Source organism: Prenolepis imparis, unplaced genomic scaffold (assembly GCF_030444845.1).
Source record: "Prenolepis imparis isolate NDT839.2.m4 unplaced genomic scaffold, iyPreImpa1.0 SCAF_11, whole genome shotgun sequence".
NCBI classification, from domain to species: domain Eukaryota; kingdom Metazoa; phylum Arthropoda; class Insecta; order Hymenoptera; family Formicidae; genus Prenolepis; species Prenolepis imparis.
In genome coordinates this window covers 8,304,501-8,327,131 of record NW_028141169.1, presented here as the reverse complement: position 1 = coordinate 8,327,131, position 22,631 = coordinate 8,304,501, and the positions used below count along the sequence as shown (strand labels likewise).

The following is a 22,631-nucleotide window of genomic DNA, read 5'->3' as shown; positions in this document are numbered from 1 at the left end:
AATGAGACGATTTATTAGGGACTGCAATTGTTGCAGTTGCGATGAATTTCATCGAAATATCACAAACATTGCTTTGAATAATTTTTCAACAATAACAATATACCCTTCATATCCACATCTATAAATTATAAACTTAAAATAAGAAATTCGGGGAATTATCTGTGTTATAAATATACAAAAAATTTTTTCTCTATTAATTTTTTCGCGTGGATATCAACTGATATATCCTTTTCTGCATTGTGCGTAAAATGGAGAGAATTTCGCATTCTTCTACTCTATTGTATTTCACGTAAGCAAATTGATCGCTTTACAATCCGAAGTATCTCCGTAAGCGGGGAGAACCATCGCTCTCGAATCTACGATACTAGAAATCGGTTTTCAGTTAGCGACCTTCTCTTCTTAGCTCGTCTTTGCGTATGCATAATGCATAACGGAGCGCATCATCGTATCTCCATTTCTTCTCTCTGCACGCGGCGGAGAAAAGCTTTTGTATCGAGCAGGCGAGAGAGGCCTTATTTTTTTTCCCTTTGCCAAGCCTCTCCCTCGCCCCGAACCGACATCGACATCGACATCGACAACGGCTGCAAGAAGGCGACGAAGGTGACGACACGTGTGCCAAAGTGAAAATGTATGGCTCCACGAGCACGTGAGTCGACTCCCTCACGTGCAACACACTCGTGAAAGAGATTCTCATAACTCGATATGTGATCGGAGAAGGGACGCAGGACGCAGAAGGGCCGCTAATCTCTTCTCGATGCCACTTTGTAAAGCATCTAGTGACATGGTGCCTTTCCTTAGGTGACGATGAATCATTGCGGTACGATAAAAGTCGATAAATCGCGAAAACTTCCCGATCCACGAAATGAATTTGATGATATTCCCCCCCTCGAGTGTAGCGGTAATAATTCTTCTTTTTTTATCGCTCATTATAATGACAATTAATATTATTGCTTTTCATTCATGAATTTTATATCAAATTTTACATTTAATTGATATTTAAGTCAAATATGTAATCACGCATTGAATATAAAATTGACTTGCAAATAAAAAAATAGTTCATATTTTTTAATCTTTAATTAAAAAAAGAAAGAAATTTTTTAAGATTGATAATAAAAATTAGTCTCTCCTGTAAATGAATATATATGTTTCTTCTGCTTTTATTAAATATCTTTTTTTTAATATCCTTCAAACTTCTTTTCTCTTAATAGAACAACGGAAGTTTCCTCAAGGTTCTATCGCAGAAAAATACATCATTTTCAGACTTTGTCTTCCGAGCTCGAACCAGAGGAGTTCGTGGCAGACAGACCCGTATTAGCGAATCTGCAAGCCGAACGTGGGACGGTATGAGACGGGCTGCATAAATAAGGCGAAGGAAATTTGCAATTATGAATCGGGACTAGAAATACACGGCTGTCCCCGACACCTGCACCTTCCCTTTCCGCCCCTTCTCTGTGGCTCTATCCAACGTGAGTGCATACCCGCACCACCGAGTTCGCGCAGAGTTCCACGGAGAGGGTGTGCCGCAGGAAAAGTTGAAGGAAGCACAGCTGACGAGTATGCAAATCCGGGCGGTTCCTGTTCCTGCGTCCCAGCTTCCGACGAAACATTGCACAATCTCTATGTGTGGCTTCGCATTAGCAACTTTCTCAGCACGAGAGATACAACAGAGATCGATGGTTATTGATTGGTGCAAAAGTTTACTTTAAAAATATTGATTTGTTACGATAATTCATATAATCTATCTAATACATATAGAAAATTTAAGTCAATTTATTTTAAGATTGTTAAAATACAATGCTGGCCATCAAAATTACAACACTGTATATATACATATTTATATATACAGTATTGAAATTTTAATTTAAATGATAAATTTCTCTGCAAAAATATCTCTAATATATTTCTTTCTTGCTTGTGACTCAGATCGAATATTATTTTTGTATCAAAGAGATCTTGCGATATATATATATATATATAAATTTCAATTTTAATAATAATTACGTATTTTAGGCTCGACTTTAAAAGCGCAAAAGCGCAATCTCCGTTTCCATTTTCTCCCTCATACATACAAAAATATCATCTTGTCCTAAAAACTTGGAATCGCAGCGAAGACTAGCAGATACTTTGAAGATCGGTCGTGCGGACCGATGGCTGCCGCAGATTTCATTTCCATATGGGATCGAACCATTTAGCGCAAACATTTCTTCCTATTCACTAAAAGCCTCGTCGCCTCTCTTTCTCTCATCTCTCGAATGGCATCTAACTTACAATTTAAATAAAAGCAAACACACGTACGCGCGCCAAGTCACCCTTCAGCTGCCACCGTATGACGTTACTTTGTACACTCTTCGGGCACCTATCCCGATGCGAAAGAACTTTCAATGGATTTCAGGACGGAAGATGTCTTCAACAGAGACCGGAGGGTGTGATGAATGCTCTTTAACCTCGGAACTCTGCCAACTCTTTCTTATTTGCAGAATCACGAGTCTGACGTCTTAAAGTGCATCGAGTATTCAGGGCCAATATCTTATTATAATCGAAACGATTAATCTCAGATTATATATCTCAAATAAAAAAGTTGAACATTTGCCTATTTATACAGTTCATTGAATTTTTCAACATTGTTTAATTCTTCAATTGTTATTTTAGAATAATTTCTATAAATACACTCATAAAACTAAATTTATTTTGATAATCAATATTAATTAATATGCTACTATAATTAATGTACTTCTACTTCGATAAAGGCATTTAAAAAAAAATTTCTTAGATATTTCTAATATTTTATTTTAAAAATCCACTTTTTTCCACTCTACAATAGAGAAAGTTTAAAACTATAATTTATTTTTTAATAATATGTACTCGATGTGTTATAAATATTTCCTGACAGAATATATAGTCATTCTTTGACGACTGAACGTATCGTCCATCTAAGTGGATTCAATATCCTATGCCTTTATCCTGATAAGATGAAAAGGACCAATCTTGCTTGACCCTTTGCTTCTGTATGTGCCTAGGGATCACTATGGCATGCGATTGCTCGAACCGCGAATCCGACTCTTAAGATTAACGAACCAACTATCCCTGCCAGACTCCATCTCTCCGTTTCCGTCCTTTGTCCCCTCATTACCACAGCTTTCTCCTTCTTTCTCCGTCTACAAACGTCGGATTCCTCCTTTGTACGTCTGATATAACCCGACAACTATTCGGGAACTTCTTTGTACATTGCAATCGGGAATTCTGCGAATAAACCATAGATCGGCGCGTGCCTCGAGATCGACTGTCCATTTGATTCCATCTGCTTTCAGTATGTAAAGCAATATTGAATGCACACAGCAGAATACCGAAAATATCATCTTTGACGTAATTTAAAACAAACTACCCAAAGAGCATTTTGTTAATCCTTCGCTTAAATCGAAAGTGGATATAAATTTTGTTGCAATGCGCTTTTATTTTTATCACACATCGCTGCTTCTTAGTTAAGCATTCTGAATTGTTTAATATACTATAGAGAAATGAAATATTTTATTTTCCCATAGCATGCAAAAATAAAAAAGTGTCACAAAGCGTTTTTGAGAGATGTCAGTTTGAAAATAATTATTTTATCAGCCAGCCCCGCGAGTATATCGCTGCAGTCCTTGGCGTGCAACTAGTATAGGATAACATCTACCTTATACGGAACATTTTCCGTCCTCGTTGCCGCGCACGTCTCGCCGCGGCCGTTCGAGACGTCGCTGCGTGATCCGACAGCTGAAGAAAATGGAGACGGATGATTTCCCTTTTCTCGAGACCTAACGCAGGGCGTCGCGTGACAACACCGTGGGCTTCCTGAAACGCGGTTTCCCCGGCAAATCCGCGCCGCTTACCATGATTACGTGCGCGCGCGTATACGCACGTATATATCCACGGCGCTTCTGAGCATAATTTAACGCGATACGTTGGGGTTGTGCTAACTTGCTTAGCGCAACCTCAAATAGAACCGTAGGTCGGGAAATTTCCTCTGGCGCTGCGACCAGATCAACAGGAGCACCACCTCCCCGAGGAGAATCGCGAGGAGGATCCTAATTGCTTCGACAGTCGTCTCCGATCTAATGAGCTGTTGCTAACCAAAGTGGCGCAGATCGTTCGGATAATGGTACAATAAACCGTAACATTGTTAGAAAGTAATTTACATATTGAACATTACAATTTGAACATTAATATATGCTGCGTGTCATTAATTATCTTTGAAATATAAATAATTAAGGACTAGAAAAAATTTTAATACGTTATGAGTTGCATTATTTAAAAAGTTATTAAAATTTATTTTCAATTAAAATTTTTTTTTAATATGAAGTTAAAATTTAATAAAATTGTAGTATATATATATATTTTTTTTTTAATTGCAAGTGTGCACACATATGTTATAAGAATATTTCAAGCATTTTAACTCAAACATTCGAAAATAGAAAATTTATTAATTATTATACGTAAGGCTGTTTTCGACAAATTGTCGCTCTTGAAAATGATTAAAGTGCAGTAAAAGGAGGACGGCGCGATCGATTAGAGAACTATTCGACAGCGATACAATAACCGTGAAACGTAGCAGCGACAGTTTGGTATCGATGGCTGCAATTATACGAACGCAATGCTTAACGATTGATCGAGCGTCGAGTAACGATCCATTAACAGAATTACACACGGTTTAATGTGTATCCACTGTCCGTTTATTAGCTCATTACCATTGACGTTTATCGCTCGGTATTCGCATTCGCCAAGTGTTGATAATATAAGCACGCTAATACGACTGTTATATAATTCGCTGTGTAAGTTACAACTTTAAGATTCCATCACGCAGAAGATACTCTTCTCTACTAGCTAACAATAGCACGTGCATCAGGCACGCGTCATTTCGCAATATCGTGTTGTTCAAAGATGCTAGAATGCGGCTGAGACAAGAATACTGAGAAGGACGTGAAAAAGCGACGGCTTGTAATCTGTACGTCGGCAACAATGGCAATGAACGTACGAGAAACGCATCGAGAGCCTCTTCTTGGCAAGGAATGACGGTAGCTCGGGTACTCGAGGGTTTCTCCGGGGCCTATAATCATGCGTCTTGATTAGTGCCGCGCACTCAGTGATCATCCCCGACCTCTAATGCCTCTCTGCTGCTCGCGCCTAGTCCTCTCTAGTCCTCGCCTCCTTCTCAACGCAAACTTACTAATATCTCTGACCCAACCGCTCTTATCAGGTGACTCGAAAGCATCGTGCTATTCTGCATAAGTCGACCCCCAGAAGATGATTAAACTTGCAGTATTCGTCGAATGAAGGTCTCTGCATAAAGAGGCGCGGACGTTAAAAATACCATAATATTATTTAAAAAATTAATGAGATATATATCTGAGAATGTATAGTTTGGGAGATGTATATTTTTGAAAATTTAAATATTTCTTAAATAACGTAATACATGTTTTTGAAATTATTTTTATTTGGTTGAGATTATATCTCGGTGCTTTTTATTCTAATATCGATACTTTCTCACAGTCATAAATTTCACATGTTCACGTGATTTTGGCAGATATTTGACAGCGTTTAAGGCTAAAATAATCAGCATACCCTGTACATGTTTGAATCGATGGAGAAACTATATGCGTGGTAGAGGATGGTGTGTTCGTAGCAACGTCGTAGAACGAGGATGAGCCTCGAGGAAACCATTATAGACTTGCGTTCTCTCTCGTTCTGCTCCGCTCTCGCTCCTAGCACTCTCTTACCCAGGAGATAACCCAGAGCGACGTTAGGTATTTAGCAAGAAGAAAGGAGGATCAGAAATGCCTAAGGACTTCCCTATTTTGCCGGTGAGCCGCGAAATACGATCGTATAAAGGGCATATCCTCTTAACGTGCTATATGCTACGCTATATCGTGACCACAATTTACAAAGCTCAACGTTCATTTATTTAAAGCAACCCGATGATCTTAATCTCTCACGTGCGACTCGAAACTTGCACTAGGGCGCAAACATTAAAATTAAATTAATAACACAAATATGAGAAGAGAGAGAGAGAGAGAGGAGTAGGAAGAATCTGCTGATAAGTAACCAAGGCGAATCCCCGGTAAAGTGCGTCGAGCAAAGTCGTAACGAAGAGAAGTGAGAGAACCGCGAGTTGGTGAAGTCCTCGCAAAGCGCAAGATTAAGCAAATCGATGGTCCGACCGGCGTTTAAGGTACCGGTCAATGGCGCGGAAGAGACCCGGAAGGAGGGCCGAGTAAGCAGGTTATAGCAGCGTGCGCGCGCGCGCGATCTGCTACAGATGGATAGGTAGATAGAGGCCTCGGTTCGGGTGGCCCGAACTGATACAATTAGATGTGATCTTAACGCCATAACTCAGAGCTAATCTCAGGGTCTAGACCGGGCCCGGGTGAATCTCTGGCCTTCCGGGCAAAGCGCGACTCACTTCATTATTCATCCCGCTCTCGGTGTGCCGGCCCAGTTATCTCTCGCTATCCTAGCCGGATGTTAACCGGCCAACCTAGCGACCTATCGAGGAAAATTCGCGCTCCACGAATAGCTCGCGAATTCTATGGCGCAAATTCACCACCAAGATCCAGCCGAGGGACCGGCTACCTTCCTGCATTCCCCGCATTCGCATTACCGTTTCGGTATTACCGAAAACTGTCGGGGTCTCCTAGGCGCAACCGCGTGCGACAGCCTGTAGAAGGCAATAAAATGTGGGATATGCGAGGACGAGGGTCACCTTTACCGACATAATTAATCGTGTCCCAGCGGTTTCTAACGCAGATTTGCTTTCAAATGGCTTTTCTATTAGACGAAGGAAATTAGACAAGAGTTCGACTTGCTTAAATGTGTAATGACAGTTTTGAAAGAAAGTTTTCCTCAACATTTTTCGATTATTTAATGTCGCTCGCAACTGATTCTTTTCTAAAAAAAATTTATTAATTAAAATAACGATAAGTTGCATACTTTTAAATTTATATTATATAAATAAATTTAATTTTAGTCTCTTCAAGCATGCCTAAATTGCGCGACACCTCGTACAAAAAAACAACCGTTCACGAACGCCTTCTTTCCCTTTAATAAACCGTAACTCCATCCGCCATGAAAATACGAATTGTAGTAAAGTCTTGCCCGCGGGAACTTCCCCGCCGTCAGTTATTGACTTAGTTCGTTTATGTACTCACGGTTTACGATGCCACTAAAGTTACGATAAGATACCCGAAGCCGGACGGTTAAAAATAAAATGTCGCGTATTCTCGATAGCCGCTGAATATCTCCATATAATTTTCAAGGTGGCAATCAATGGCGCTATCCGGAAAACGCGATAAAAGTTTCTTGCTAGATTGCAAACGAATACATTTTTCGCGAGATTAAAGAAGCTATTTAACTTGGTCCTCATAATCCTTTCATTTCCAATATCATTTATACAAGCTCCTTTTCTTTTTATAGATTTCCAATGACTTATAAATAATTTATATAATGGGAAAGAGAATATGCTACAAATCGTGACACATATGAAAAAAAAAAGAAAAAAAAAGATGTTAGCAAGTATATCGTGCAGGGAATTATTTGCTGGCCAGGGCCAATTTAATCTGGCATCATGTTAGATGGCTTGGAAGTGCACGACGATAGTTTCTGACCCATTTACCCAGATGCAATGATCGTTCATACATTCAACTAAATTGCTTGGGCGAGTCTCAATAGAAAAAGCGAATTCTGCGGAAAGTAAAAAACAGCACAGATTTAATAGCGAGCAAAGAATATTCTGTTCATTTAATCAGTGTATAAATAAATATAAATAAATAATTACTTTGGCATGAAAGTCAACCAAAAATCCAGCGTTTAAGATGAGAAAAATTTCTGATAAATCCTTGGCGATGAGATACGCGCTTGTCAACAGATACGAGAGAATCTAACGAGATATTTATCATGATAAACGAGCGACACTCTTTAGCTATCTGTGTAGGCTTAGTTTTAATTCCATTAGACGGCAACCCTGCTTCTCGAGGAAAAGACGTTTCCTTCCCCAAAAAGACGAAAAGGTGCGATACTCTCTGGAGATTTAAGGTTCTTAGGTTTGCCGCGGGCTACAGTCCAATGACTATTACCCTTTGAGGGCGCAATTATTCACGGAAGAGATCTTCGAAGTCCGACATCCTGGCAAACAACCAAAATCTTAATGAGCGACTACTCATTCGAGCGACTATTAAGGCTTTTTTATTTGAAGTATTCGATAAAATGGATTTTTATATCATATTTGTCAAACAATCTTTAACATTGCGCTTCAGCGTATTATCTTAAATGGAATCAATGTATTATTATTGATAATAATCAGTGATAAGTATAGCACTGCAAACAGTGAAATCTCACTGAAAAAAATTGGTTAGTAATAGAAGCTGATTTTTCAACGAAATCTTACTAGATCTTATTAGACGGAGGAGCAAACTGTGATTGTTTCACTGAAAATCAATGAAATACTGATTGATTTTCTTGCTTCGTTGATTCCGCATTGCTTCAATTAATGACATTTTCACTAATTTAATTTAAGAGAGTACGAATCTAATACAAACATAATGTAAATCAATATATAATATATAATTAATATAATATATATGTATAATTGAGAATTCATGTCGAAGATTGCTATTATATTAATATCGAAAATCTTGTTTCAACTCGAGAATCAGAGAATTTAACGAAAAATTATATAAAGTTTGATGGAAGCCAAAATAATTTCAAACTTTTCATAACATGTATATTATTATCTCGCTCCCTGTCGTGCGCGAATCCCCCGTTTTCTTCCTCCTATAACGAAACAATGCCAACTATCATCGTCTATCGAACACAATTGTTAGTCCTATCCGGACAATATATCTCGCGCTTGCTGCTCGCCTTCGACAGACAGCGAGACACGCGAATTGTGCAGGGATGAGTCTCAGCTACCTGTGGCTTCGCCTAGTTTCATACAAGAAACGGCGACAATGACGCGAATTAGCGTCGTCGAGTATACATACGTCCTATCGTCTATATCATCAGCGTTTGATGGCGCGGAAGGCGCGGCGAGGCTGCCGCCGTAGGGGTAGCCGCTTTGTACCATCAGGGTGATTATATTGCTGCTCGGCGAGAAACATCAAGCCACATGAGCGAGGAGGAGGGTGGACTACGACCGTTACACGCGCCGACGATATATACCCGTCGTCGTGTATCGCAGCCAGTTGTGCCGAGCGCGAAGCGGGATACGGAGCTTTTGTTAGTTAGAAGGTACGAAGGAGGAAATGGATGAGAGAGGCGGAGGAAGACGAGTCCTAATGCTATGCGTAGCAAACGATGCATAATATGTGCCATCGAGAGTCATAAAGCGTGAAATTAACACAACGAATAGTAGCGCTTGATAGTAATTAAGTTTTGCAATCAGTTAATTGTAAAAAAAATAGCCCGATTTAATAGCAATATATTGTTAGCGATTTTAATTTAAATAATATATTTTAAACAAAATTATTTTAACAGAGATTTCGATAATATAAGTTATTAATTTTCTCGGTGCGTCAAAGATAACTATATAATTTTACTGTACTCGAATAATTTTGAAAAAGATTATCGTTTGTCAAATTAATTTTTTCGTGCACAATAAGGATATATATATTACAGTGAAAGGGTATCATACGTCTCTGCTTTTCGAGCATTATTTCAAGTCGCGCTGTATCTCACGACAAAAAGTGGCATAAAAATGAATTCAAATTCTCTGAAAATAAAGCTGTCGCATTTCGAGATTATGTGCTCTGGGAAAGCGTTTGGTACGTTGCTCGACTTAATCCGAGATCTTACTGGCACTTCGACTTCCCCTAAGAAGGAGACGCCTTCTCGCAGATCCTTTCTTCCTCTCTCTTTCTCTCTATCTCTCTCTCTTTTTCTCTTTTTCAACCGCTTCTCGTTTCCTTTATCAAGACACGAGAGAAACGTTTCGCGGTAACGCCGGCGTGACGGCGGCGGGCTCTGCGGGTTGTATTTTTTTTACGATATTATTTATGATATTAATTTCGCCCCGGTAACGTCGGCCCCGCCGGGAGTTGTAAAGCGGGCCGAGACGCTCTCCTCTTTTCCTGCGATATCATTGTCTCGAGCAGGCAACGACGACAACGACGACAACGCGAGGTACGACGGCGAGGGTGGTGAGGGTTAGAAAGAAAGGGGTGTCGTGAGGCGACGTGAATAGTGGCTCTCTTCTATGAAGTGCGGGAGGAAGAGCAGCCGCACCCGGTGTTTTTGGTGAAAAGAGGAAGTCCTCTTCCCTCGCTCTCTCTCTCCCTCTTTCTCAGATTGCCTGCGAAGAGAGACGGAGAAATCTCGGCACTACGGGTGTCGTCTTGTGGAAAATCTCACGACGCCTGGAGAGAATTGCTGCAGAAAGCCGCGCCGCGAGTGTTGGCGAAAATTCTTCTCAGTTATTGTTTAAAAGGTTCTCGCGAAAGTTATCGATCAATTCTAATTATTAATCAATTATATTATAATATTATTAAAGACATAATAGTTTGTTTTTTTTTTCAAAAATATTAAATCCAGATTTTTTTCTGACAACATGAAAATCCAAGATACACATTTTAATTTAGCGTTTCTCTCATTTCTATTTTATATTCACTATATAATTTTTAAAATCGTAAAAATAAAATTGAAGATATTGATATTTGCTGTACACATAAAATGTTGGCGCAACAAATACATGATAATAATATTATCTTCGAAGAACCAAACTCGCGGCGTGACAGACCTGCAAAAATGGGGTTGGTCGCCCGCGGCACCACTGGCGCAAGTAAATCTAAGTCTCACGGATAAGTAAAATTTAAAACCGTTCCCTCTCGTCCTCAAATTACTTTCCGGAGGCGAAGGGGGGTGGGAGGGGGTAGCGAGAGAAGCGGGACCGGATGATAGCTCACGAGATAAAAGCAAGCACCGGGAGCTTCGGTTGCCACCGAAAGCTCAAGGCCGCATTAATCTCGGTAATTACGTCACCTCTGTTTATCCCCCGCGGTGTGCTTCCGCTTGTCCTTTCTCGCACTTTCCCCCTTCCCCTCCTACCGTCTTCATCCTCGTCTCGTTCTCCGGTGGAGCTTGCGGTCGAACCACCTCCAGGAACACTCTCACCGAGGTCAAAAGCTGCACCGAAGGGGACTGCGGGCTTTTTATCCGTCTCCAACGTAATCAAGCAATAATTTCAAGGTGTTGATGCGAGGAGAGACCAGGCGAATCAAAGAAGAATAATTCGAATTATAATATATTAAAAAGAGAAAATATATAACGATACTTAAAATAATAGATTCGCAATTTAAAATTTGCAATTATTTTCATATTTAATTTCAGATTTATGTGTTGAAACACATCGGATCGAAATAGGATAGTGAAATATAAATGCAAAATCATCAGAAAACTTGTAGATAGAACAATACAAATATCTATAATATCAGTGATATAATATTTCTTAAACACAGATGTTCTATAATCATCTTTAAATTGAGTGCTCATTATTTTTTCACATGGATATCGTAGATATACATATAGGAATCTATAATTCTCGTAAATCTCGTGATCAGATTTTATTCGTATCTAATACGAGGCGGTGTAGTAGAGCCCTTTGCCGAACGATGTTGCTGAAAGCTCGCTTTTCCCAAGAGGACGGAAAGAGGTTACGAGGAAGGCAGCGTTATGGTACACCGCAAAACCAACAAACGATATGCGCCAAGAGACTATGGCGGTCTGACGTATATAGCGAGCTATGCAAATCTGTCTAAACCATACATCGTCAGGTTTTATCAAAATAGCTCGAAATATTTTACTATTTCTGTAAAATAAAAAAATTCCTATTAAAAAATATTTTTACTTCTCATTATCAAATTTTTCTTAATTAAACATCTAATTATATATATTATTTTTCCATGTTCAAGATTATGTAAATAATTAAACGATACAAAAAAAAAAGATACAATTAATTGGGTGAGTTTTGATGAAGGTAAAACCTTGCACCATATTCTTCAAGTATTATTTAAAATCTAACAAATTGTTTCTATAAACATTTCAGTTAAATATACTCTATTACTAAATGTAAATATACTTATATTCTGGAAAACTAATAAATACATGCGTAAGTAATTTAAGATAATAAAAAGAATAATTTCTCATAGAATATTCAAAGTATTGCACGATTCTTAGCAAGGCAAATGTTGCAAGGCAAAAGTACAGAAATATATCGTGCGCTATGCTAGATGACACAAACGCAAGAGGGTGTGTTTCGAAGCGAATCACCCCTAATTCGGCAATAGCATAGCTTAACCACAAAGCCAGCTAATACAGCGATTAGGCGTCGTGTACAAGCCAACGAGGACTGCTCGGGGCGATGCCTCAACCTGCGTGAAATCGTTGCACTACGTATCGCTTACAGCGGCAAACGTATCGGCTTACAATACAAACATTGACTCATTCAACCGATTCGATTAACAAGAGTATACTCTGGCTTTTGAATAAAATTTTAACGTGAAAAATATCATTTTTCAATACAGACCACAGACAGACTACAACACAATCGCGGAATAAATGTCACGAAAATTTTAGGAAAATTAACGAACGCTTTTCCACTTTTAAGAAGCAGGTATGCTCTCGGTGTCTCGGCAACCTTAAGGGTTTGTCCATCGGGCCAACGGTCAGCCATTGCGGTCAACTACACAGCTTGTCCGATTCGCCTTCGTGCTTCGGGTCCTTTGGTGATTAACGAGAGGTCAAACCTACTACCGGCCAAAGCACGCGCAAATAGTCTCTCTCTCGTGAAATTGGGTTCCAAAGCGAGTTCTGATTGAGGCGCCCACCAATGCGGCCTTGACGAGGTTTCTCCAACTGTGCCCTGCATCGGGATATTCCCGAGCGAGCGAAGTGGAAAAGCCGAGAGTGTGAACGAAAATCGCGACGAGGAGGAAGAGGAAAATTCACGTGAGTCTCGTATTTGAAGTACGCACCGACAGCTTCGAGTACTCGGCTCTTTTAGGTCGGATACGTCGCGCGGAAGTACATGACGCATCTGTGAAACGCGAAGGAAGACTCGAGAGGAAACGTGATTACAAACAAACGAAAGTAAGAAGCGTGGCTTCGTTAGCGGGGAAGCCGCAGAATAGCGGTTTATTAGTCAATATAGAATACTTAGTGTCATATCCCATCGGACGAAATATCAGCGAGAAAAAAGAAGTTCGTGCGAAGCTACCACTTTATCGGATTAGCCAGTCGCGGTAAAAGCGTCCTGGCAAGGGCGCCCTCCAATTCGTTAATTTACCCAGCCTCGCTCGTTTCCTTCGCGGCGATATTAATCGGACCGGACGTTCTCAGGGATATCTCAATCTCCGAGGATATGGCGCCGCCAGAGCAGTTCATCATGGACGAGAGACGTTCGTCATATCGAAAGGAAATCTGTATTTCCGTTCACAATCATACTTGATAAAATATTATTTACGCCCTAGACACGAAAATCTCTTATATTATTTAACTCATTAGAGTGCTATAATGAATTTGTGATAATCCAATTGTATATAAAAATTCATTAATATCCGTATAAAAACATTAAAAATACATTATCAATATAAAACATTTTATTTGCCATTATTAACTAAAACTTTTTTTTCAATATATATATTGCAAAGAATATTTGCAGATCATCAAAAAATATTAGTCTTCATAAAAAAAAATCTATAAAATTTAATATGTAATATTATATAAAATTTAATCTTGTACTAAATGTACATATATTAAATTTTTTATCTCTGTTAAAAAAAACTTTCACAACTCGCTATTGTTTTTTTCGCTAACTACCGAGATGTTCAAAAATATCGCACGAACAATACTATCGTACAAAAAAATTCAGTTCACCATCGACGCCGATCTTTTTTTGGCGGCACCATCGGTCAAACTTTTTCGAGGGTTGCGGCCATGGGGAGGGCGTATTGTTTATTCAGAAACGTATCGTATAAGCGTCGGCGACTACGGCGGTGACGACGACGACCACGACGAACGACCGTGTCGACGAAGAGACGGACGAGAGCGAGAGGGCCGCGTGAATGGCGCTTCCGGTAGAACGAGGTCCGCAGGGCTCTGCAGACTCTCGCTTCCGGTCAGGCGTCCGTCGTTGCTATACCCCATCGAAAACGCGGGTCCGGATTCTCTCCCTGCGTTCGTCCCCCCTGGTCCCCTTCACCGCACTCTCTGACTCTCCCTTTCTGCCTGACGAGAAGTTCGCTCATCGGACCCACCGGCGTTCGTTAATTAAGATATCGATTCTTATTGTCCGTCGGCCGCCGAGTCGAGCGGACGTCCTGGCCGGCGCCTGATTTCACGCCCGCGTTAGGGGTTGCTCGTGTGCGTACGTTGTCGGTCACCCGCGACAAGGCAGCCCCTCTATTTGCGCGCTTTTGTCACCTCGGAGTGTGGTAGATTCGCGATTTCGCAGCGTGCCGTATCGATTAATTGTCCAATGTTACGGATTCGCCTTCGCTCCCTTATCAGCGTTAAACGACAATGCATCGCGTGTCTACGTTTCACATCTCGTAAATTTTTAACTCTTAAAAACAGTCAGCAAAAAAAAATTGTCGTGAAATATAACGTACTATATATTCTGGATACAAACTGATAAAAGACTGATAAAAGATAAATTTGTTATTGAATTTTTATGCAGTCACAATTTTGCATATAATAATATATACCTTTTTTGTTAGTTTAACTTACTTATTTTCAGATTCGAAAAATATAATATCAAGCAAACACAGTAGGCAAATATTTAAATTTCCTCATAAATTATACATCATCGAACTATAGAAAATATGAAGAACGGTGAAGAGATTTGAAGGAAAAAAGACTCGCATTAAAAGATCACTAGAACTGTCACCTAATAAGTATCTTCATAAGCATATAATCGCGAATTGCTACATAAATCCAAGAGCAATCCAGCTACAAAGCGACGTGTAAAAACAAAGTAGTCGGAGCAGCGGTAGAAAGAATAGAAACGAGTAATTACAAGGATTAGACTTAAGTCCCGTAAAGTCCGCCACTTGTGGAGCTTGTTCCCCCTTTGTCACAGTGCTTGTCTTCAAAGCGTAATAACATTACGAAATATTATACAAATTATATCAAAAATTTATATCTTTACAATAAAGTACGTAATTTAGAAAAAATTAAAGAATTTTACAAAAATTGATGTTATGTAATTAAGTAATCATACGTTTTACAATAAGCTATATACCTACAATTTTCTCACTTTTGATCAGAGCAATCTAGAAATTAAAATTATAAGACGACTCGATTATTTTATGTTTGCAAAAATGAATTTTTCTATCGGTATAATGCGATTATTTCTCAACGCGTTAAACACTTGTCGCATCGATGAAAACGAAGTCACGTCGCTCGATTACACATTGCATCACGCTCGACAGATTTTATGACGATTTTCGACATCGTCAACTATCAATTTCGTCGTCCCTCGTTTCTTCCACTCGTCGACGGTGGCAACTCGACGTGCTACGTGCGCACATATGTAGAACGTCGAAGCTACAGGTGTCAGCGAGAGTAGTATTTTTCAGCGAGACCCGGTGAGGGTGTAGGTGATAGAGCAAAAGAGAGAGAAAAAGGGTAAAGAGCGCGCCGAGAGGTGCGAGGAGGAGAAAAACGGAAAGAATGAGAGAATAAAAGAGAGAGAGCCATCAAGGAGAGGACGGGAAAAAGGAGAGAGGGACGTTTCACCGCGGCAGGAAAACGGCAGGAGTGCCGGCACGCACGTTGAATCTGCTAAACGCTCTCGCTCGTGCGTGAAATGCCTCGATATCACTGTTTTATTTCGGCCCGTTCTCTCCCGTTTTCTGCAATTCCCGTCCTTTTTACTCTCGCCGGTCGACCGAGCAAGCCGACCGGCGGGCGCAACCCTTTCTCTTCCACTCGCGCTCTCGTGCCCGTTCGTGCAGATTTGATGACCCTCCCGCCACGATTTGACGATGATTCAATTGTCTACGACCGACTGAAATGAAGCACCTGCAAGTTGAGCTTTTTTCATCGCGCCGGCCTTTTATTTAGTATCGGACGGCCGCGTTTTCCGACCTTTCAGAATGACCGCGCTCTATTGGTTTAACCCAGCCAGGTACGGGGAATACAAACGAACTTCTGTCTGATTAAAATATCGCAAAACTGCCTGCGTTTCGTTGAACGTCATATTGTATTTAACCGAGATAAATACAGCGTGTATGGTGATTGCAATCGAAAAATTTAGATTAATTAATTAATTTTAATAATATAATATGTATAATAGTAGAGCAAATGATATATGTAGAGAAAAGATACAAAGAATGTAGAGTAAAGTATAATTATATCTAAAGCTTTTTCTCATCGATACGAATCAATTGTACCATACATGTTTATAAATATAATTATTATGGTAAAACATAAAAGGGAGTTCTTTTCCATATATTAATAAATTCACACATATTCAGAAGTTGTTAAAAAATTTGTCGCAGATCTGGGACAATATTGCCGCAATATCGTTTACAGCGTTCGATAAGTCGATAAATCGCAGAGTGGCCCGTTCGGCCAATTTAATTAATAATTATCGACTCGAGGAGTAGCGTCCTGCACAATGGCGATACTTCCTTCTGGCGTAATCCTCCGAAGATTAACGAGCCCGTACCAGAAGGGACCGCTCTCCACCATCTCCTGCCGCCCCGAACCCTCTCTTCTCCGTCGCCTCGTGCGCTATATCGTCCTCTCTTATAGCCGCAAGACGCCATGGCGCGCCTTGCGGTGGTTGCGGCAAGAACCCTCGCCGTACCCGCATTAACGCAATTATGAATTTGTCGCGTTGGGATCTGACAATACAAGATGTCGCAGCCATTCTCCTGCCGCACCTTCCCGCACCCAACCGCGCCGAATCCAGCTTGAGACCCTTAGCCCGGCTTTCCTCGTTTACACTAAAACCGATTTCGTGGACTATATGGATCGAGACGACGTGACATAAATGCAATTTACTAGGCCACGTGGACGATCGTGCGGATACGACGATATGGAGAAGTTATTACTGCAAAATTCTCATTGAGACGGATATCACGATAGATTTATTTCAAAAACAAGCAGCTAAAATAACTAACAATCTTAATAGATCAAGGACAATTTTAGAGAACCTTGGCGAATTGACTAGAATCAACGTTGTATTAAAACTAAGAATGTGAAATGATATGTACAATATAATGTACAATGTTATTCCAACTTGAAACCACACAAAGTGACATTACGTGTCGCAAATTCCTCTTTGAGCCGCGAATTCCTCTCGTTCGCCATTTATCGCGTACATACCGAACGTCCAAGAAATATTCACCGGCTTCACCCTCGCGAATCAATATCCAATGTATTTCGTGCGCTCGCCTTGTTAGCCGTACCGTTCGTTTTGCGGCGCGGGAAGCGAGTGTAGTTTCGGCAGCCCTAAGTTAGTTTCGAACGGTCCCGTGGAGCAATAGCAGTAGCAGTGACAGGCTCTCTCTCTCCCGCTCTCTCTTCCCTCTTCTCCCCGTCTCTATCTCTCTTTCATTCTCTCCGATATCGTGCGGTAGCGTACAACGGGTAGGAGGACGAGAGGATCGTTGCGGCACGCCGCAGGCGACTGCTGCGACCTGCTCTCCTCAGCGACAAATTCCTCCTCCCGGCTCGACCGCTTCTCGGCCCGTCTCTCCTTGCTCTTGCACGCCTGCTCGTTTCGTCCCGGAGAGTTGCGCGTCTCTCGATTTCTCTGCTTATCCTAGTTGAACTTGTACAATGCGCAAGAAAATCAATCGGCGTGGTCCGGCAAGGCGCGAGGATTCTCGAGACGGCCTTTCTCGCAGCTCTCGGATTCGAGAGAAAGCGGACGAGAGGCCGGCAGGGCGATTCTAAACATCAAGGAGGTGAAGACTGCCTAGTCAGCCCTCAATATCGTGAAAGCCGGAGAGATCCGCGCAAACAACCCTGTAACCTCCGGTTAAGCGACGGCAGACCAGGCGATGTCCGACCCGCTGTGCTAGCCCTATTATCGCTAACTAATAAAGGGTTTAATTGAAACGCCGGGCTTTTGTTTCCAGCACTCTCGAAAGCTGTTCGCCTTTCCGAAAGCGCTCGGACCCGGCTGCTTGACACCGGTTCTCGAGGCTCCAACGCAGATCGAAATTCACTGGCGAGGTGAGCTTGTAAAGATCGATCGACTTGGACCGGAAGATCGACTAAGATCCATAATTTTATTTTTTACATATGCAAAACGTAGATTTAAATTTTAATCTCTATTTAAAATAAAAAATTCCTTTAGATAAATTCATGTAATGTAATTTATAAAGACAAAATCGATTGTCGAGATAGTTAAGAAACTTTAAATCATAGATTTCTTATTATTCGACTGAACAAAAATAAAACGATAATCTAGACATAATTCATAGACAAAAGCAATCGCTTATAATCGTGGATATAGCTGACTCCGTACTCGTCCACAACTATTTTCTACGAAGGGGAAAGAAGAAAGTTTGATCGCAGTAAGTGCCGCTATCACGAGAGATCACTTTCGACGCGATTTTTGCTCTGGATGAAAGCTCCGATCATTGTCGTGATGTCATGTTTCTAAATTCCACGCATGTCATGTCCGCTAGAAGCAGGGCATTATTCTTAGGAAACGCAATCATATTAGTTTCCCAAGTCATTAGATTATTTATGCCATCTGCTATCGAGGGACTCTATATACGGTAAAAGTACTTTGTACGGCTTCCTTCAATCATTGTTCTTATACTGTCGCAATCAACCTCATGAAAATCGTAAAACATAAAAATTGTCGGAGAATAATCATTCATTGATAAAGCATGAATAATTCTTATCCTGGGCGTTTCAAAACTTTTATTTTAGTGAAAAATATTAAATACCGAGAAAATTTTTAACTTGTGAACTATTGAAGAGAGAAGATCAAATCATTTTAACAAAGTAAGAACTGCAAAGGATATATAATAACCCTTCCTTCCTCAGATAATTTCAAACAGACTTAATAAAAATTTAATTAGACATTAAGTTGTTGGGATAATTTAATTTGAAATTATAAAGTAATAAAGAGAGAATTTCATTATTACATACATACAGGGTGAGTTTTTTAACTTGAGACGCGGAATAGAATTGCGGAATAGAATTGCACCCTCGAAACTATTGAAAGTTTATTTGGAACATTTTTTCGTACAATGCTTAGTTTTCCAGATATTTTGCAGTCTCAAGTTAAAAAACTCACCCTGTATATATAACCAAAGTTCTTATCAAAGCTTGAGCATAATTAACGTTTCCTCAGCGCATCGGAATGTATTTTCTTATGTAAAGTGAAAAATAGGCCATTAGGATATTAAGCAATAAAATTGCATGTGCACCGAAAGTTTCTTGAGAGCGACGAGAAAACGACGGGGACCATTTTGACGCAAATCGAAAATTGCGCGCGATAAATCACTCTTCGTTTAGTTGAAAAAATACGAGAGCGAAGAGAAAAAGAGAGAAGGCTTGCGTGCTGTAAAAAATAGTAAGATAAAAACTTACCTTGCTGGCGTGCGGTTGGACTGACTGTTCGTGAGAGAGTCTGCTGTAAATCGGCCGAAAAGGCAGCCTGCCGTGTTTTGCTCAGGTATAACTGGAAAAAAGAAATGAATTACGTGAAATTATTCCTTCGACGTCAATTCTAATTTATAAACGAAGCATATCTTTAATTGCTTGTACTACATTAAGAATGAGCTCGAGTAATGTGGGAAGACAGATGTGTCGTGACTGAATCAAATCGTGCACTATTTTAAATTATAAAACGAGTGAATAATTCTCTCGTAAGTAGCAAGCAATAATGTTTAAATCATTTATTTTAATACCTATTATCATAGGAGAAGAGATTTTATAAGCGTAGTATTACTTGTATAATATGTATATAAAAATTTAGCATATTGATGTGTTTAATTCAATACACAGTGATCATAGTTAAATCATGTATAAATAGAAAAATGGGAAATTGCATTTTCAATGATATTAAAAAAAATCCATTTATATAATACTTATTAATATCCATTCTGTAATTAATAAAATAACAATAGGTGCTTTCATTTAACGAGTTAATCGTAGCAAAAGAAGTCGCTCTCAGTCACTCGAAACTCGTTTCATTCGTATATAAGGAAGACTCGCGACTGGGATCGAAGAGATTTGGCATCCCGATCACGCGCTAAGGGCAAGCCATCCCCTTTAATATTAGGACCAAATCGGACCGACTCGCTTCGGTATAAAATAAAGGGCTGACATGCGAGCACGGCGGGAGAGTCGAGCCAAGCCGAGGGAGAAGCCGAAGCGGGAAGGGAGTCTCGCGCGCGCGAGAGAGTAACGGAGAAAGGCGTGGAAGACAGGCATGGAAGGGTAGCTTCACCACCGCGGTGAGGGATGACTGAGCGAGTCGGTTAAACGGGCGTCTTCTTTCATAAATTTGGAGGGCGCCCCTGGATAAAGGTTTAGAATAAATCGTTCGGCCTGTTATCCACTCCGACGTCGGCGGATAACGGCAGACGAGAGCGACCCCGGATGGCTCAACAATCCCTCCTCATCCTTCCCGCATGATCACACGTTGTACTGCTTTGAGATGCGTATTTGCGCGTTTTCCATCCACCGCACATGAAATTCCAAGTTTCATTAATACATCATACATTTTAGGCCGAAATAACCATAAAATATTCATCGCAATGCGTATAAATAATGAAAAGACTTGAGTCTATCGAGAGATTTGCACAACACTCTCTTTTAGTTCTATACATCTTGAATTCAACGAGAGAATTGAATCTCTTGAGGAAAAATAATTTTTTTTTTTATTCATATGTTATCGATATCTATTTTACATAAAACTATGGGAGAAATACTTATAATAATTAAGACATAATTTAACGCAGAAATGTTGCGCGTAATATGCACGGTGACTTGCTACGCGCAAAGCTGACTATCTAAAATAGCGAGCGCAATATGAAAGTTCAGGCGGGGATGGCTAGAATGCTCATAAATATATCCTCGAAGATCGCACAAATCGCTCGTTCAAGGCCAATCCCCTTCGACGTTCCCTGCAAGAGATACGAGAGGGAACCCTTCTTCGTCTCGCGTAGAAATATCGCACAGCGATATGGCAAGTATATGCGAATTACATGCATGCACGCATGTAACGTACACGAAGGCACGGTCCGAACGTATCAGACTATCGTAGAAAAGAAAGGAGGATGACGAAGAAGAAGAGAGAGAGAGAGAGAGAAAGAGAAAAGAAATGAAAGTAGAGAGGCAAGAACCTTTCAAGAGAGACGAAGAGGCTAAACCAGGCAGAAAGCCAGTCCAATTTCTCAAACCTGTCCAATCTGTGTCGTATGCAAAATCAATCACGCTCTACCCTGCCATACCTCGGGGAGCCCTCGGGGCCCCACAATTTTCAAATCTACCCGTAGCCATACGGTAATCCAGTTCTTGAGACGAAACTTCTCGCCGATCTAAGACAGAGTCCTGCTACCTAAGCATCTTTTTCGATCTATTTCATTTTTTTTTTTTTTTTTTTGCCGATATGTGATATGTACAGGAGCCATATGTGAGCAAACATATATTTATAAATATATGTATATATATTTACTGCATTAACCAACGGCGAATAAATAAACATGAAATTTAAAAAAGAAATCAAACTTGTGATTCTCTCGCGTAAAGCGAAATTATGGTTTCAATTTCTAATTTGTCAATAGAACGTTAACATGACAGACAATACTGAATTAACAATAATAGTTTTATAAACATCTAAAAATAAATAATATTTAATTGTTAGAAATGATGTAAGTTTCAATTATAATACATACATTATATGGACATTTTATAGCAGGAGAAAATATGTACATGTATCAACGAAAAGATATAACAACCTTTGAAGCTGCATCGAGATGCACTCGTAATTTCGTCAATGTTATATTAAAGTTTATATTGAGCCTTTGAATCATGGCATAATAATATCGTCGCGAGTGTGTGTGTGTGTGTTCAAAAGGCGGGCCGCAACGCGGAGAAAGACATTTTAAAAAGTAAAATTCAGAAAGTCATTAGGAACTATCGGCGTATCGGACGTTTGTTTCGCCGTCCATTGATATGCATTACCTTCGATCGGCAGCCGCGATCATTAAAGGGGTCTAAGGGCGCTCTGTAAGGGTTTCAAGGCCGGGTGACCGCCTCGAAAAAGTAATTTGTCCTTTGGGGGCGCGAACTTCAAAGTGCAACGCGGGACGAATGTCTGCTACAACAAGCATCGTTCTACTTGCGCCCCTTTCTACTTGGCGCCACTGATCAGACTTGCTGATTTTTGCCGTCGCAACGTCGACGTGGACCTTGTCCACCGTCGACCGTCAAGGGCCCCGGCTGTCGAAGCTCTCAGCCCCGGAGAAGACGGAGAGAAGCGGGAGCGCGCCACGAGGGGTGCGAAGAGTTTAGCATACGCATTTTGTACATTGAAATCTCGACACGTTCGTCCAACTTTAAATTGAAACTCGCCCGACGCGCGTCGTCTCCCCGCCGTCGATAGTCGTCTCCGTCGTCTCGCAGAATGTCGT

At 40.4% G+C, this 22,631-nt stretch overlaps 1 protein-coding gene across 12 annotated transcripts in view; it reads right to left on the bottom strand.

The window, feature by feature from the left end:
* The window catches only part of LOC145943055 (uncharacterized), a 300,469-nt gene that overhangs the window by 106,820 nt on the left and 171,018 nt on the right, over positions 1-22,631 (bottom strand). For all 12 annotated transcript variants that reach the window (XR_014426468.1, XM_083050296.1, XM_083050295.1 and 9 more), the window contains one exon: positions 19,582-19,672. Coding sequence is in view for 10 of the 12 variants with exons in the window: in XM_083050296.1 (XP_082906422.1) it covers positions 19,582-19,672 (91 nt within the window). In the remaining 2 variants the exon portion in view is untranslated. The remainder of the gene's footprint in view (positions 1-19,581; positions 19,673-22,631) is intronic.